Here is an 18,715-nt window from a genome sequence, read left to right on the forward strand (position 1 = left end):
AGGATAGTAATTATCGAGCAAGTGTAATTTACCGTGTTCGAAAGTAACAGGCATATTTGATATTTTAAGTTGATTATTAACCGCATCGTAATGCATACCATAAGATTTATCATAACGTTGTGATTTAGGATTTGAAATTAAAAAATTGTCAAACGATGAATTCAGTACACTATCGCTATCTTCATCACTAGCGTACACGGTTTCTTCTTTTTTGATAGTGTCGGAAATATGTGAAGTGTTTTTTTCTGACAGTGTACTCAATGGTTCCAGTAAAGGTTTAAATGTATCACGAAAATAGTTATCAGAATCTATAATACCACGCTTCATATCCATTATTTTACGTTTGATATTTTTTTTTGATGTTACCAAATTTTCTAACAAAACTTTGTCTTTATTCATTGCAAATAATAAACTTGATATAACTGCTTCATCCGACTTTAGATAATACTATGCAGATTTTAATACTATTACAACTGTATTTATATTATTATTTTATTTTAATGAAAGAATGGAAACCACATCTATATCTACCTTCATTCATTTCACGTGTTTTATCGATAACCATAAATCCATAATCATTATGATTCCAACATAGATGAGAAATTTTCCGAAATTCAGAGAAATCCATATCTGCTGATGAATGGTCATTGAATATATGGCGTAAATTCGTATCATCTTGTTTAAGTATTATTAAAAAGTTTGAGTTATCTCTTACTAACTGTTTTGGTATTTTAGAATATGTTTGTGCTAAATAAAATACAGAACTAGCACCTGAATGTCTACACATTGAGAAGAATTCTCTAATTACAGATTGTGGATCACAAATCACGTCATCAAAAATTATGATAGAATTTTTCTTAGTTAAGTTTGGTTTTATAACTTTATCAGCACTTGAAAAAATGAAAAAATTGGCACCTTTTATATCATCTATTATTTTTTTTAGTAAAACATATTTTTCTTGATTAGAAGTTTTAGAGTATAAATAGATATTCTCAAATCTTAATCCGTTTTCATGCGTGATTAGGTTATACATTATATTTGTTTTACCTGAACCACTAGGACCAACTATAATAGCACGTATAGTATCAGGTAATAATGGTCCGTGTCTTGATGGTTTCTTTATTATTTGAGCATCTACATTTAAAATATCTAATTTATCTTTCTGTACAATCAAATCCATTTTCTTATAAATACTCTAGAATTTTCAAATTATAATCAGTTATAGATAATGCGTTCAACACGTAAGTGGGAATCAGATAAGACTGGCAAAGGTTTCGTAAATTTCCTTATAAATAGTCTCCCGTTTGAAGCCCATGTTCCAAAATATCAGTATTGTGGACCTGGTACGAAATTAAAAAAGAGGTTAGATCGTGGCGATAAAGGAATAAACCCATTGGATACTGCATGTCGTGATCACGATATTGTGTATGAAACTAGCAAAAATTTAGAAGATAGACATAACGCTGATAAGGTGTTAGAACTCCGTGCTTGGGAAAGATTTAAAGCAAAAGATACACCTAGAAAAGAGAAAATTGTAGCGTACGCAGTAGCTAACACAATGAAAGCTAAAAGAAAAATAGGTATGGGCTGTAAAGGTAAACGGGGACGTGTTAATAAAATAAAAAATGGGACACGAGCTGCGATAAAAAAAAAAAAGGTTAAGAAAAATTATAGAGGTAAAAGAATGATTCTAGCACCGGGTCAGACAGGTGGTGCAATTCCCTTAATACCTATTTTCGCAGGATTATCAGCACTTGGTAGTTTAATGTCTGGAAGTGCTAGTGTATATAATGCAATCCAAAATTCAAAAAGAAAAAAAGGTAACGGATTAAAAAATAAAGGATCAAGAAAAAAAAACTGATGAAAACGTTACCTAACAGACCACTTACATCTAGAGATATTATAAAATATGTTACAAAGTTTAATATCAATCATTTCCGTGGCGTCTTTTCACGAGATGACTTGCCTAAAAAACCTCATCAGATTGAATGTGGTATATTAAACTTAGACGTATCTTCAGGTGATGGAAGTCATTGGGTAGCGTTTTATAAAAATAAAGATAAAGTTATTTATTTTGATAGCTTCGGTGATTTACCTCCACCAATTGAATTACAAAAATACTTTAAGGGAAACAAAATTATATATAACTATTCAAATTATCAAGATTATAACACATTTAATTGCGGACATTTATGTCTTGATTTTTTACAATGTATGAATCAATCACATTAAGTTTGACAGGTAATGATACTACATTATCTGCAAATTATTTTCCATCTCTAAACGTCAACGAGGACTCGGAAATAGCTTTGATATGTTTACAAACGTTTAATTCATTTCCGAACATAAATTCAACTAATAACAGATTGGAAATAGAAGTTATCGGAGACACAGATAATAGATTTATTGAAAATGCGAAATTTGTATATGAATTTGAAGAAGGTTATTATGACATTGATGATATTAACAATAAAATTGGTAAAGAGTTATTAACCTTTAATAAACTAAAGAGAACATATTTATCATTCAGTATGATTATGGATCATATAGATTTTAGAACACATATAAGATGTGATGGAAGGCTATATTTTGATATTCCAAACAGTATAGGCTCTGTATTAGGGTTTGAAAAAAAAAAATATTTTTCACGCGATGATCTTCACCGATCAGAAAAAGCTGTAAATTTGAACACAATTAATTGTATAAAAGTATTGTGTAATGTTTCACAAGGTTCATTCAACAATCATCTTCAAAGTCATTCAATTTATGAGTTTTTTCCGACCGGTAGAACAGGAACAAAAGTGACTCAATCACCACTAAACCTTATATATTATAAACTTAACAAAATAAATATCGATTCAATAACTATTCAATTAGTTGATCAGAACAATAAACCGATTGATAATTTCAAGGAGACATTAACAGTTGTTCTACATATTAAACGTCATGGATCTTAAAACTAATTTAAATTTAAAGTTTTTCTAGAAATAAATATGTATGAATCAATCACATTAAGTTTAACTGGGAATGAAACCACACTATCTTCAAATTATTTCCCGTCTCTAAACGTGTACGAAGACTCTGAAATAGCTTTGTTATGTTTACAAACGTTCAATTCGTTTCCAAACATAAATTCTTCTAATAACAAATTTGCAATACAAGTAATAGACGAGTATAATAATAATAATAATGAAAATATATGTTATATTGCATTAAAAACGGGATGTTACGAAATTGTAGATATTAACCGTCAAATTAAGAAGCAAATAAATTCTTACAATGAAGAAAATGGTACAAAAATAACATTCGATATTTCAGTTGACCATAATGATTTTAGATCATACATACAATGTAATGGTATAATTATGTTTAATATGATTAATGGGATAGCACCCATATTAGGATTTGAAAAACGAGACTATCCTCCGGAGTATGTAACTCATCGATCGGAAAAAGCTGTAAATTTAAACACAATTAATTCTATAAAAGTGATGTGTAATATAGCTCAAGGATCATTCAACAATCACCTTCAAAGTCATACGATTTACGAGTTTTTTCCGAGTGAAAAGACTGGGACAAAAGTTGTTCAATCACCGCCAAATTTAATATATTATAAATTAAATAAAATAAATATTGATTCAATAACTGTACAATTAGTTGATCAGGATTTTAATCAAATCGAAAATTTTGGTGAGACATTAACAGTTGTGTTACATATTAAACGTTACGGTTCTTAAGATGGGATTAAAATTCAATATAAACCCATTACTTCACGTTAATCGAGCTAGTCACACAACTAAAGTGTTACCGATAACACCGACTAAAGTAAAAAAATTAACGGTGAAAAATAAAAAAATTTTAAAGGCTCTTGGTTATAAACTAAATCATAATGCCTGAAAGTGATATTTTGGATATAAGTTCACGGTTCGAAACGGATTCTAAAATTACGAAAATTGAATATCATTCATATACACCGTATACAACTTCATTTAATAATAATGATGAAATACGTATATCAATCCAGCAAACAGATGTTTATCCGTATCTGCATGAAAGTTTTATATTTATAGAAGGTTCAATATCAGATGCTACAAAAGTAAAACTTTCTAATAATGGTTTTTCCTATCTTTTTGAACAAATACGACTTGAAATCAATGGGATAGAAGTAGATAGCACACGTGCACTTGGTATTACAAGCTCATTGAAAGGTTATCTATCAGGTACGCCAGATAACTTTAATTGTTATGAAAATGCGGGTTGGATTTTTAAAAATAATACAAACCCTGTAAATGTTAATGGTGAATTTAGTGCCTGCATTCCGCTGAAATATTGGTTAGGTATATTTGAAGACTTTAAAAAAATATTAGTTAATTCTAGATTAGAACTAATATTAACTCGAAGTCATAGTGATTTAAATGTGCTAAACGTAAAAACTAGTGGAAGTGCTACTTCTGGAAAAGTTGTTTTGAATAAAATTGTTTGGAAGGTACCACATATCACTGTTGATGATGAAGAAAGGTTGAAATTATTAAAACTTATAGAAAAAGAAAAAAGTTTGTTTATCCCGTTCAGATCTTTTGAAACCTTTGAATATCCTGAACTCGGGACCACTAAAAAAGTTGTATGGAACCTGAAAACTGCTTCGAAATTAGAAAAACCTCGTTTCATAATAATTGGGTTACAAAAGGGGCGTAAAAATTCAATAGAAAAAGATTGTAGTGTATTTGATCATTGTAATCTAACAAATGTAAAAGTTTTATTAAACTCAATAGCTTATCCGTATGATAACTTAAATTTAGATTTTTCTAAAAATAATTTTACCTTATTATATGATATGTATACATCATTTCAAGAATCATACTACGAAAAAAATATTCGGAACCCAATATTAAGTCCTTCTACTTTTCTAACAAACGCTCCAATTGTAGTTATCGATACTTCGAAACAGAATGATTCAGCAACAGCTTCATCAGTAGATGTTCAACTAGAAATTGAATCATCAGAACCTCTTACAGGTGTAACTGCTTATTGTTTATTAATTCATGATCGTATTGTAGAATATGTACCTTTCACTAGAGAAGTAAGAAAACTAGTATAAATAATTTAGAATTAAGGATGTATAATATTTGATGAAAAAACATATTATTAAATTATTTTTTTTATTTTAATCAAACAGTGTTCTTATTCAATAAAAAAAACAATTATTTTTTAAAAAAAAGTGTGTAAAAATCAATTCTAGATGTGTTTTTTCGTGTTACAGGGAAAAAAAAATGGCTTGAGGCGGATAGTCCCGCTTGATTTTTTAAAATCTCCCTGCCTAAAAGTGCTCAGAACATACATTATGGTTTTTGAAAAAACAGTGTTTTTTCGTGTTACAGGGAAAAAAAAAATGGCTTGAGGCGGATAGTCCCGCTTGATTTTTTAAAATCTCCCTGCCCAAAAGTGCTCAGAACATACATTATGGTTTTTGAAAAAACAGTGTTTTTCGTGTTACAGGGAAAAAAAAAATGGCTTGAGGCGGATAGTCCCCCTTAAACTTTTAAAATCTCCCTGCCCAAAAGTGCTCAGAACATACATTATGGTTTTTGAAAAAACAGTGTTTTTCGTGTTACAGGGAAAAAAAAAATGGCTTGAGGGGGAAAGTCCCCCTTAAACTTTTAAAATCTCCCTGCCCAAAAGTGCTCAGAACATACAAATACATACTACTTGTACTATAAAAAATAAAAATGTACACCACCTTTATAGTACTATGATTATCTGCAACCATACGTTGCACGTAAGAAACTAAGAAATACATTTTTTTGTAAAATGTGCACTACAGAAAATCAGAAAAAATAGCCACTGGTACTTATTAAACTCAAGGTTGGTTTTGTAGCATTGGACATAGGATGATATGTAGGTAGGTACATATAGGTACAAAATATATTAAAAACTAACAACACTTGTTGTACTAATTAAGTAAATATTTCAGTAACAGCGTTTTAAAGATTAGGTTAACAGGTTAAGTACAATTAAGATGCAATGACAATTGACGTACTTAGATTTAAAATAAAGTAAACTTTATGTGTAATCAAGACAAACGACAAACTATACATACATTTTAGTTATGATAATACGTAATTAATATTTAATAGTAATTTAGTATAGTTAAAATGGTTACAATGCAGTATTTAATAACTTAACTTTAATATTCAGTTATTAATGTTCAGTACTAGTGTATAAATTATTTTATAAATATACTATATTATAATATTTTATGTGTATTATACCGAGTATATTATTTTTATAACATTTTACCATTAAAATTTGTTTGTAAAAAATGTATAGTATGTTGTATACGTAAATATATATATATATATATATTATACATATATAAAGAGGGAAAAAGAAATAATTAAAAAAACGAAAAAAATAAAAATGATAAAAATGACACTATTTTAATAATTTCCAAAACAATTATAAACCAACATTGGAAAAAAATTGTAATAATATGTTCAAAAGAAAATAATCATCTATATACTCACCGATTGATTTAAATAAAACATTAGTGTTATAATAAGTTTTTATTTGACATTATTGTGTTATAAATTTATAATTATTAAAATAAACCGTTTTTACAGTGTATTTAGATTAAATTATCCTTACAATTTCTAAACTTATAGCGAATATTTTTTTAAATATGATTATGGAAAACTTATGGAAAAAACACAATTCTTAAGAAAATAATTATTTGTTAATAAATCAGTACATAATAAATATTTTAAGCGATTTAGCGCCGTGTTTGGCCGCGTATAGATTGGCTCTTATACAATAGTGAATGAATGTTATAAATAGTAAAAAAAATAAGGAGCGTAACAAAGTCATTGTTTTTTTCTTTTGAAAAAACTTAAACAATAGTTGTACAATAAACATAAACAAATTAAATTAAAATTAAAATAGGATTTATTTAATTTGTTAAGAATTAAAAGTCGATTACTTTCTTAAGGGCAGTTTTCAATCTGAGTCTGACTGTTCTTCATCTACAAAATCCATAGATTTTGAACTGGAACTATATAAAAAATTTAATTTATTAGATCAGTGTGTTATATACACCAAAAAAGTTTATCATTTTACCAAAAAAAAAAAAAAAATTATAATTTTTAAAAAAACCCTAATTGAATTCACATTATAAAATAAATACATTTTATTTATAGACAAACTGTATAAAAATAAATAAATTGAATATTTTTATTTTTCCTATACTGAATTATACTATTATACTACCATTATTTAAAAATCATTTCAACATACCTTGGTGTTATTGTGGATAATCGATTGCTGGCAGGTAAATTCGCTCTCTTTTTTGTTTCTTCTTCTAATGAAGAAAGGGACATGCAGAAAGTTGATCCAATCTCTTTGAGTTGCTTAATCCCAAAATGAAAACCCTGAAAATAATTATAATATTTTATTATAAGTTACTGTTTATTATTGCTTATTAGTTATTACTGTTATTAGTGTTATTACTTATTAATTACAAACCATAACTAATGATATATTATCTGATATCGTCATAAGTTATGATTAAGACCTGGATTTAAGTACCATAAAAATGAATAAAAAATGCTTAAAAAATAACCAACAATGCCCTAAACTATGCTTTTCCATTACAATAATGACCTTAAAAAATAACCCAATTTGTTTCAATAGGAGCTAGTGTAGAGTGAAACCATGGTTTAAACTTTTAGTATTTCTTGGTATCCTACTTAACTTACAATAATACAAAAACAAAATAACGACCTAACCTAACTTTTGAAGTATTTGTTACATAAAACGAATTATGTACTTGGAATGCATTATCCTAGACCTAGTATATCCAAATAAAATAATGCTTTTTGCATTGAAATCTAGACTTTACTTATAACAACCTAATAATAACAACAAATTTAATATAATTACAACGTATTCAGTATACAATCGAAAATACAATATATTACTTTGTATTGTCCTTCGTCACAACCACAATAACTTGTCTCCAAAGTATAACTTCTTTTTACGCCGTAGCTTCTCCAAACTGTTATTCTTGCAGTGGTTTCACGATTTCTTTCTACTTTATAACTACACTGAGTTAACGAGAACGACGGACAACAGTTTTGCATCACTATTGGCAACACCTAAAAAATACACATTAAGTGTGTATGGTAAATTGTCTACACACAATTTTATAAAATACTATTTAAGCAAACAGTATTTAAATGTTATTCATAATATTTTAAATTTATTATTATATAAAATTAATTTATATTCACAGTTGTTAGTTTTATTTTAATTAAATTAAATATGCTATATTATCATGCACAACACTATTTACATCGAAACATTTTATCTTATTGAATGGAATAATTCATTACAAATAATTTCGATAATATGAATTGTAAAATTGATTTTAAAATTAAAATTATTTTTAATATTATGAATGTATTGTTTATATAATCATTTAAACTTTAAAATATTGTTCTAAGTATTTTTCGTAATTTTATAAATAATTATTACAATAAAATGTAGTGAATATTTTTTAGATATTTATTAAAATAAGAGTGGTTATTAGTTTTTAAAATGGTTTCATGATATATTAAGAAATTTATATTACATATTGTGTATCTCCGTAGATAGGAAATTAAACATAGATTCTTCACGGAAAATTACCGGAAAAATTTAAACTTGCACTCATTTTTAACAAAATATTATGAGTTATATTTTGATGCGTTAAAAATAGTTTTTCGTACCTATACAACAATTATATTATAGTTTTTAATTTAAATTAAACTTGTCCCAGCAATGGCTAACTTTTATATCAAATTAATTTGTTTCTGAATACAGGGAATATTATTTTTTAAATACAATAAACTATGTACGATTGAATTAGTTTATTATTATAACAACTGACCATGAAATCCGTTTCATTTTCATACTTAGACAAGTCCATTCTTGACCAACTTTTTTTTGCCGAGCATCCATAAAAAAAACAATTTTTAGTGTTTGAATGACCATGGAAATCACAATACACATAAGGAACCTTTTTAATCACGTGTGCCATGTATTCCAAAATCCCCTATAACATTAAAAATATTAGTTAATTTATGAAAATAATTCAACTATAAAATTAATTTTGTTCTTAAATTATATATTATATTGTATATAAATGTATTATATAATTATTAAACTAGTTGAGAGGTTAAGAATTAGATAATATCAGATAAGGTTTTAAAATAGCGTTAATTTATTTTTATTACATACGTAAATTATTTTTAACATTGAATTAAAAGATTAGAATCTTTTATTGTAATAATTCAGTTGAAGTGTAGGTAACTGTAAATATTATTAAAATTAATATTTTACTAAGTTTTATTTGATAGCCGATAGGTAGTAAGTAACCTATTAATAAGAGTAAAGTATATAGATATTATTAACAAAGTACATAAATAATAACAAAAAGAACTGAAAGGTTACTTATTTTTAAATGAAAAAGGCATAAATTATTATAAATATTTATATATACCTAATATATTTTCTGATTTACACTAAACGGTTAAATTCAATAATATTATTTAAGTTTTAAATGTTTTAATCTGTCCATTGTATGAATATAACAGTATAATAACATTTTATAAAGTTACATGAAATTTTTTTTTAATGTTACAATTATGCTGTATTAAATCGCATTCTTATTATTATTAGTTGAATTATTATTCAATAATCATTTAATAATTAAATATAATAATGTAATAAGAAAAAAAGTTTAATGCGAATTATAAACTGTAACATTTACCAATAATGATATAATAATTCATTGTTATATACTTATATGTTATAAAATTATTATTTTTTTAATGCAAGCATTATAACATAAATAAAGAATTTAAAAAAAGATTAATTGATTCTTTTTCGTCATTCCATTATTATAACTTCTAAACACTATGTGTTTATAAGACTTTATTGGAAATCGATTGTATCTTAGATAATTCTATTGTTAATAATAAATTGCTATCAGTTTTTGTGTAAGCTGTATGTGTACTATACTTTTGACAGTCGACAGATTAAAGATTAAAATTGAATTGAATTGAATTGATATTTTTATGCTATATTGCTTTTATTTACCCGAGCATGAAATATTTCTGGATGCAGTTTTGGGTCAGGTGAACTCCATTTTCTGTTCAAGTCTTCGTTAGTTAAACCGCACCGGTGGCTAAAACAGATAATACAAAATATCTATATTTTAATCTCATTTTATTTTGAAAAACACTATTGTATGTTTTTATGTATTTTCATATAAATGGCGCCAACGATTTATCGATACAATCGCATTAAGGGATTCGCGTCATTTTGGCGCCACTATACAGACGAACCTTTTCGCTACGGGAAGCCTTCAAAGATTTGAAAATCGCAAACTAGTGGATTAAAAATTGGGTGGTATTGTTAAATTTCGGAACGCGCGTTAAAACGATAATAAAATATAATATAATATTGAATGACATGTTATATTAAGTCAGAATGCTTCGTCTATAATGTGTTCCAATGAATTCAATAATGCACAATGGTGTCCAGTCAGAATATCTTTTACCACAATATACATTATTGCGTGTCTCATTGTTAATTCAAATATGTATATAGTAACATATTATTATGTAGGCACTGATATTCGTGATCCCTATCGAAAATGGATTCGAAATATAATAGCGTAGTACCTACGACTATATACTATAACATAAATACAGCTTCCCTACAGAGGTTTAATAATACCAGCCAGATCTTTCAGTTCGCGAATTTCATTATATATGTTTAGGCTTTACGTGGCGAAAAGGTTTGTACGAATAAGCCATATAAGTGGCGCCAACTAAAACGTCCATTATTATTCACAAAAACATCACGAATTCATGAGTACCTGCGTGTACTGTATAGACTGTGATATAACCTATAATATTTGCAGACGAGCGCATATAAAGTTTTTTACTCGAAGACTTTTTTTTAATCAATGAACGGTCGTAGATTTTTTTTTTACATATTTTTTTTTTTATGTTACTGTAATGCGAGTGTTCAATTAGCACGGACAACACATTTATTGCGAATAAACGGAGACTGCACATAAATCCGTTCACTGAACATTTTTTTATTAGAGGATTTACGTTAATGACGTCTAATTCGATTCTATATACAATATGTGAACACATACACATGCACAAGTCGCACAGTAACATTTAAAACGAGATGGAAAACAATGCGGGAATTTTAATAATAACATCACCGCACTTCTAGAAAAGTCCAACGTGTTCGGATATAATAGAATGTTAACGCGTCGAAGAATCTCCAATACGACCGTGGGAATTTTATGTAATATTCTCGCCGCCACGACGGCGTTGTTATTTTTATTTTATTATTTTTTTTTTTTTTTAACCGTTGCACGTTGTTCGCGCGCGCCAAACGGCCGCTGGGTGTTTACATACATTAATTTGTAGGTACCCATCTATATTATACGGTCGTCCGTATTATAGACTATATATAGACGAGTGACGACGCTCTGAGATCTCGGACGTAATTCAATGCCGGTTGTACGTGCGGTTTATAAGATTCGTTTGCGGATGATAATGGCACAACATGCTATACATAGCACGGACCGCGCGGCACATACAACGCATTACAATATTATAATGGTTTGCGAATTACTGGTCGATCGGACATAATATTATTATTATATACCCATACGAGGTGTTGGATCATACGCGCCCAAACAATAACGCTGTTTAGAGGACGACGCATCACGCGTTATTAATACCATCGCGGGTACAAACCGGCTGCAAACGCGTTAACGATCGAAATCATCGGAAGAAAACGACCGGGTCGTAGCTTTGTCCTCGGGCTAGTAGATATTTAATTACACGATGGAAATATTGGAAGTATTATATTATTATTATTTTATCATTTTTCTCGCGCCGGTATAAACGTTATAATACGTTATTGTTGTATAGGTAGCGGGTATTATATACATCACTCGTCATCGCTCACAGGTCGTTATTGCGGCGTGTATTATTTCATATACAGAATAATATAATGATCTGTCCGTTGACCAAGGGCCAATAATGTGGCGGTGCCCGTGGTCTGGAATATTAAATTATGTCCGTGTCGATCGGTGCGGGGAAATCTTAACGACCTCCCGGGGGGGTTTCTCGAGTTATCATGACTCATGGCTCACCGCGGTGGTGTTGTTATTATTACCGTCATCGATTTGTTACGGGCACGGAAAGCTCTGAATGCACAATCATTATCGAAGGGTATTTTTGTTTTTAATATCGTTACTATAATCACACGATAGACCCGGTGAATACGTCTATACGTATAATGTATGCGTATGATTTATTATAAACCAATGGCCGGCCCTCGGGAATCGCAGGTGCGCAGTCAAAGTGCCTTGAACTCCCATAATATATCGCGTGGTTCTCCTCGAGTAATAATGCTAATTTTAAATAGCCGATCTGACGTCATAATAATAACAAAAAAATTACTGCACATTTTTCACACACAGCGAATAACAATCAAAATAACGAAGAAACGCTGTTACCGTTGCAGTCGCTTTATTCTGAAATAATAACAACGATGATTATATAGATAGCAGAATATCATTAAACAAAATATTTATAAGACGCACTCGTACGTGGACAAATACGTCGGGCTGATGATTGTTTTCCGCTTATATATTATTTAAGTATATATTATGTGGGTACATATTTAAAATTCAAATGCATTTATTTTGCATCGGTACGGTTAACGATATAATATACGTACGTATACAACATGTATAATATTATTGTACATATTATTTACACGTATAATATAAGTACATTGATCTTATAACTTCATGTTGTAGAAAACAGAAGATATCTTAGACCTTAGTCGACGTCCATGGATCGTTATTTAGTGATATCGGTAATATTGTCATGTTTCTTCGTTAAACCGAAAATCAGGTTGTTGTGAGAAATTAATAAATCTACAATCACAAATCGATTAGTCGTACTATTATAGCTGTTGACAACTTGGTGTAAATGAATCTTCGTTGTCGAGAGTATACTCTTAGTTGTAAATATATAAGAAGTACCTAATTGACTGTGTCTAGTCAAAAGTCTTCTAGGGAGCACTGATCACGATGTAGGTACAAAGTAGTTACATAATTTGTATTATATTATATTGCGAGTATATTAAATAACTATTCTATATCCAATAATAATATTGTTCATTTGTCAAGTTAAACATTTTTAATAATTAATGAGTTATTATGTTCTGTAATGTACTATACAGATAATTTTGAATTAATTATATTCATTAAATTCGTGTAGTACGGTTATGCATACATACATACATATTATTATACAATTAACATCTTGTTTGTTATTGAGTTGGGATTACACATCATATATTTTTTCGTTTGAGTGTGAACTGTTAGACACATATTATTATTGTAATTGTTTCATTTCCAAAGGAAAGATAGTATACCACATATAACATATAAATGTGTACACCTACGCCGACGCATTTCCATTGTTCTCGACGAATAAAATTGTAAGCGCATTTTAAACAGTCTGCTACAATAGGCTTGTACGCGACCAAGGAGACGGAGTGCGTTTCCGGTAATCATTCATATCCTTAAACACACACACACGTGTGCACACACAAACGCCGGACGTCGTAGTCGTTGGTCCAGTGTTTCTCAAAACAGCCACTATAAATACGATATGGCTGGGGAGGTGCAAAATATATTTTTATAAAAACAATGCGAACCCAACTCCCCCTTTCGGCACTCGAAACCGGGCTGTTTCCGGTGAACAGAATTTCGCGACCGCCGTCTGCTGTGGGACGCTGAAAGACACAGCCGTCAACCGCCCGCCCGTGTCCGACTAATTGCTCATTCATCGAATGCTCCGCGGAGTGTAATAACTCGCGCGCTACAACCCGGCGGTGACGCTACGAGGCGCGTTTGTATTATTAATGTAATAATTTATAATAATTATATTTCCATTCCGGAGTCATGTGCGTTATTTTTTTTTATAAGATACCCAATTCACGTCCGCTAGCGAAGATTTATCCCCGGCGTTCGACGAGTACGCTAAGAGAGTTTGAACAACCCCAAGGTTATATTATGTACAATGTAACAAGAATGGAAAAAAAATCCTTATACGATTATTATTATATTATTATAGGTATTCATAGCCATGGTGGACAACTCGTGATTTGACTTATTTCAATAGATAAATACGGTGGGAAGACAATATACAATGCATATCATAATATGTACAAAAATGCATTTTACTCGCCTATGTTATGTAAATATTAACTTGAGACACACGCGTTTTGATCCTACAATGACGAGTGATTTAAAAATGCTAAACAAGTGTACATGTTATAGTCAACCCGTCGGGCGGACTTCCGTTGTACACACCAAATCAGACGTGAAAATTATAAAAGAAAAATAAACCCAAGATCAAATATCGAAGGGTAGTCTAGACATTGTGAATTAATGAAATTTAAATACATAATATTATAAACTTCCTACCTACATGAATATTAACTTACTATTTTTACTATTCGTTAGAAGAATACACAATTACTTATATTTAGTAGTATGTGAAGTACTGAAGTGTACTCAAGCATTTTTAATTTAAAAATTGCATTTTATGTCTTAGAGAACCACATTTTACATATCATCGAAGGACCTATATGATGGCTATATTCCCAGAAAAAAAAGGCTGATTCTTTAATCAATCTTACTCAAATCTCAGCTCAGACTATTTTTATATAAAACGATTACCATTTAATTCAAATTTAATTCATCCATTTCATCAATTTACTTTCATTAATTTCATTTTTATATTGTGTTTGAATCTAAAGACACTTTTATATGTAACAGTGAAAAAGTATCAATCTTCCATTTCGAAGGATGTTTTTGGTAGAAAATTAGAACTATAAATGGATTGATAGATATTTACCCTGCAAATCAGAATGTTAGTAAAATTGGCATTCTGTTTTAAACATAAAATAGACAAATAAAATAATTAAAAAAATGTGGAGTTTTGTAAATCAAAAATATTTTGTAAAATATTAGCTATGTACAATGTGTCATGTATAACTTAAAATATATTTGATTATATTATATTATACTTTACTTATAAACTAATGTATTTTTTTCTAATTATCTATTTTATTTTAAATGAATAACCGTCAATACTTAACTTTTATTTAAATTATGTGTGGCTTAGATATTATAATATTAGTATAATTAATTTTAAAGCTAAAAATTAACTATTGAAAAAAGAGATATTAAAGTGTGACTATACTATTTATTATATCCATTTTGTATTACATAGTTTTTGTAGGTTCAAGGTTCTACCCATACTATTATATTATTTTCATAGGTTCAAGTAACAGTACTAATTATGTGTATTAGATTTTTAGTGATGAATCTATTAGCTTTATTATAATATATTCTTTATTTTTTATATCTGATATCTCGTTTTGGAGCAGAAAAGCATAAAAAATTCTTATTTAGTCTTCTTTATTTAGATTAAGGTTTATTAGAGGAATATAATTAAGTGAAGATAATTGAAATATCCACCAAATATGTATATTATATCATCTTATAAATAATATGATATAATTTGCAGCAAATTAGCAAAAACAGTTTTTCTCTTTAACTACTTATAGGCATTTGAAATTTTCGACTTTTTAAATATTTTTGCATGTTGATAATTGTTTTTGTAAGTCAAACATCTTGAATAATCAATAAAAAGTTAGTTGTTTTTAATTCGATTTTTTTATTTTTTATATGTGTTCAGACTGTTCAGAGTTCAAATTTTGGAGAAATTTGATAAAATCACGAACATTTGCAAACATTTTTTGTAATTAAAAATGCATAAAATTCATATTTTTAATATTTAAAGATTGAAAATTTAACACAAGATTCTTTATAAGTTATTCTTACAATAATTTTTAAAAAAATGTTCAGCATAGAACACGGCACTACATTATTTTTTTATGAGCGTTTGAAGTTAAGATGTTGAGAAAATATTAATATTATATATTATTACTATAGCAATTCCAGGCAAGAGGACAGAACACAATAAACAGAACGATCAACGTTAACACATATATAGTTAATATATTTAAATTTGAAATACATTGTTTGTAGAAAAATCGTTTATAATATTATGTAAAATTACTATAAAATCTCATCACTGAGTAGGTACACAATAAACGAGATGGATCATCATGGATGGAATAACGCGAGGCAAACGTATGCTAAAACACGATGAATGGCGCAGTGATCAATATTTTAGCGAGTCATATGACGTTAAAACGGAAACAAACAACGGATTTTAATTTATAATTTAATATATTATTCGCACCTATATTATATTAGCTCGTTAGCGTTTCCGTTATATTATAGTAATATAAACCAGCCGATATACGCAATACAAATTAAAAGTATAGAGTCATCGATCGATAAGTACATGCTGTACATGTATAATCAACTATAGCACTCAATACGCACCTGCTACAGCACCGTTAAAGTGATGGTTATTTTTTCAGGCAGGTATAATGGCATAATAGTAAACAATAATCGATGATAATTATTAAAATGAGACCTGCTTGTATTACAGTCGAGGCGGGTAGGATCTAGTGGTTAGGTCGAGCCCAACTCCCTCTACACAACTTTAGATGGATTTTTTTACAGTCCGATTAGATAATTTAGAAAGAAAATTGTCTAAGGTTATTTTGTGTGTTGCGGTTAATATTTTGAAGGTGTATTATTTAACTAATCGTGCAATAAAAAATAAGTTCTTCTAAAGGACCGGGCCGTGCTATAATTTTTTTTTTTTCGATAAGGCTCTGTAATTGCATTTTTTGCTGGATTACCATAATGAATTATGATATTGTAGCTCAATATAGTATTTGTATATTGGTATTTATTATTTATGTCTATAGACACAGTTATAACTGTAAAAATATCACACATCGGAACCGAAGACGATGCATAAGCAAAACATATAATTTATGAAATTATTAAAATATTACGTATTTCCTGATATAGTTGTAGACTGCCATTGTACCTATATGACTGTGACTTACTGGTATACATATGAAATAAAACAAGAATTACTAATCTTATACATCTATAGTGTATCATACTCTCTCTCTCTCTCTCTCTCTCTCACACACACACATACACACACATATATACATGTATAAGAATTATCAGAAATTTTAAGTTTGAAGTCTCATTATAAATATAATAATTACGTTTTAAATTATGGCTAAAATCGCCGTGGTGCTATCCTATATATCCAAAATAATTCAGGGACACGACAGTTTCTAACACTAAAACCATCTATTGAGTACGCACTCGTGATCTGTCTATACTGCACATATCTACCTACCTACTTGACGACTTTTTGCGTTCGGCTGTGGCTTCTGGATATCGTCTCGCGGACCGTTAAACACACGGTTAATAAACCTATTATCACCTATAATAATATATTATAATAGTTATTATTGCTTACATTAGTTTGTTACTGATTACGTTTTCGGTCGTGTTCGTCGTACGGGCGCCGGGAGGCGCTCGTGAGAATCAGAAAAGCGCAGAACGAGAAGCTGACGGCGCGGTGGAATGGGTAGGGAAGAGCGAAAAAAAATCGCTGGACACGAAATACGTCGAAAAGGTCGCCGAACCGGCGGTGGATGGCCGCTCGTGGACACACACGAGGCAATATAATATTAGGTATATACCTGGACACACACACACACACACACACACACGCATACAAGTAAATATAATACATCTTATATATACATATAGAAGAGTAATTTATACCCGCACGATGATGTAACGCGACGATGCTAATTACCCGGCTATATGTGTCCGTGTGTGTATAGAACAATGCACACTTATCTCTCTCTAAGAACTGTACGCGCACATAGGTGTATAGTATATACGCTCCAGTACACAAGTGTACGTATAATATATGTGTGCGTGCGTGTACAATATGCATGCACACGCGTTCGGCGAGCATCGCAGCCATAGGGACGGTTATCCAAACACGCGCATACATATTACAGAAACTTGTTGAAAAAAAATGTAAGTACACACAACTGCACACATTTTTATAATACGCGGGGTGCAATGGAAAAAAATAAACAAATAAATACCGGCTCGTTGTAAGCTGAGCGTGTAGTTTTTATTATCATCATTTTTTTTTCAATCGTTTTCTTATTTTCTCGTGAGATAGAGTTTGCATAATGTGTGCACATCGTAGAGTAATATATTATATGCATAAATAATGGGATTGATGAATATTGTAACCTTTGAAACATGACTTATTTCGTATTGATAATTGAATATAATTAATATAATATTAAATATTAATAATGGCGCTTATCAAAAAATGAAAAATGCTCAATATTTCTTTGAAATGTTACATAATTATTTTTTATTTGAAACTATACTAAGATAAAATAATTTGACGTTATTTAAATTCATTGATTTATACGGGAGGGTAGTATTTACGCTTCATGTTGATAATCAGTGAAACTCCCCATCCACTGCTAATAAATGCATAAATTAATTTAATTTATAAATATTGATATTAATTTACTTAAAATGTAATTAGAAATAAATTTAATTTGGTTTGAAATTTGA

The 18,715-nt window shown here is 29.2% G+C and overlaps 3 protein-coding genes across 5 annotated transcripts in view; 2 read left to right on the top strand and 1 right to left on the bottom strand.

Annotated features, from left to right (window-relative positions):
- Positions 1 to 1,228: 1,228 nt before the first annotated feature.
- Positions 1,229 to 1,861, top strand: LOC132922375 (uncharacterized). The gene has a single exon (XM_060985862.1). It carries the CDS (start codon positions 1,229 to 1,231, stop codon positions 1,859 to 1,861), a length of 633 nt encoding a protein of 210 aa, XP_060841845.1.
- A 1,132-nt stretch (positions 1,862 to 2,993) lies between these two features.
- On the top strand, positions 2,994 to 3,879 carry LOC132922374 (uncharacterized). Its single transcript, XM_060985861.1, has one exon. It carries the CDS (start codon positions 2,994 to 2,996, stop codon positions 3,735 to 3,737), a length of 744 nt encoding a protein of 247 aa, XP_060841844.1. The 3' UTR covers positions 3,738 to 3,879.
- Positions 3,880 to 6,544: 2,665 nt separating this feature from the next.
- Positions 6,545 to 18,715, bottom strand: part of LOC132919454 (cytosolic carboxypeptidase 1-like) — a 43,354-nt gene continuing 31,183 nt past the window's right edge. For all 3 annotated transcript variants that reach the window (XM_060981085.1, XM_060981084.1, XM_060981086.1), the window contains 5 exons: positions 10,135 to 10,222; positions 8,924 to 9,088; positions 7,974 to 8,150; positions 7,291 to 7,424; positions 6,545 to 7,048 (listed from right to left, as the gene is read on the bottom strand). In XM_060981085.1, coding sequence (XP_060837068.1) covers positions 6,994 to 7,048; positions 7,291 to 7,424; positions 7,974 to 8,150; positions 8,924 to 9,088; positions 10,135 to 10,222 — 619 coding nt within the window. In that variant the 3' untranslated portion in view covers positions 6,545 to 6,993. The remainder of the gene's footprint in view (positions 7,049 to 7,290; positions 7,425 to 7,973; positions 8,151 to 8,923; positions 9,089 to 10,134; positions 10,223 to 18,715) is intronic.

This window comes from Rhopalosiphum padi, chromosome 2 (assembly GCF_020882245.1).
Source record: "Rhopalosiphum padi isolate XX-2018 chromosome 2, ASM2088224v1, whole genome shotgun sequence".
In the NCBI taxonomy this organism is placed as follows: domain Eukaryota; kingdom Metazoa; phylum Arthropoda; class Insecta; order Hemiptera; family Aphididae; genus Rhopalosiphum; species Rhopalosiphum padi.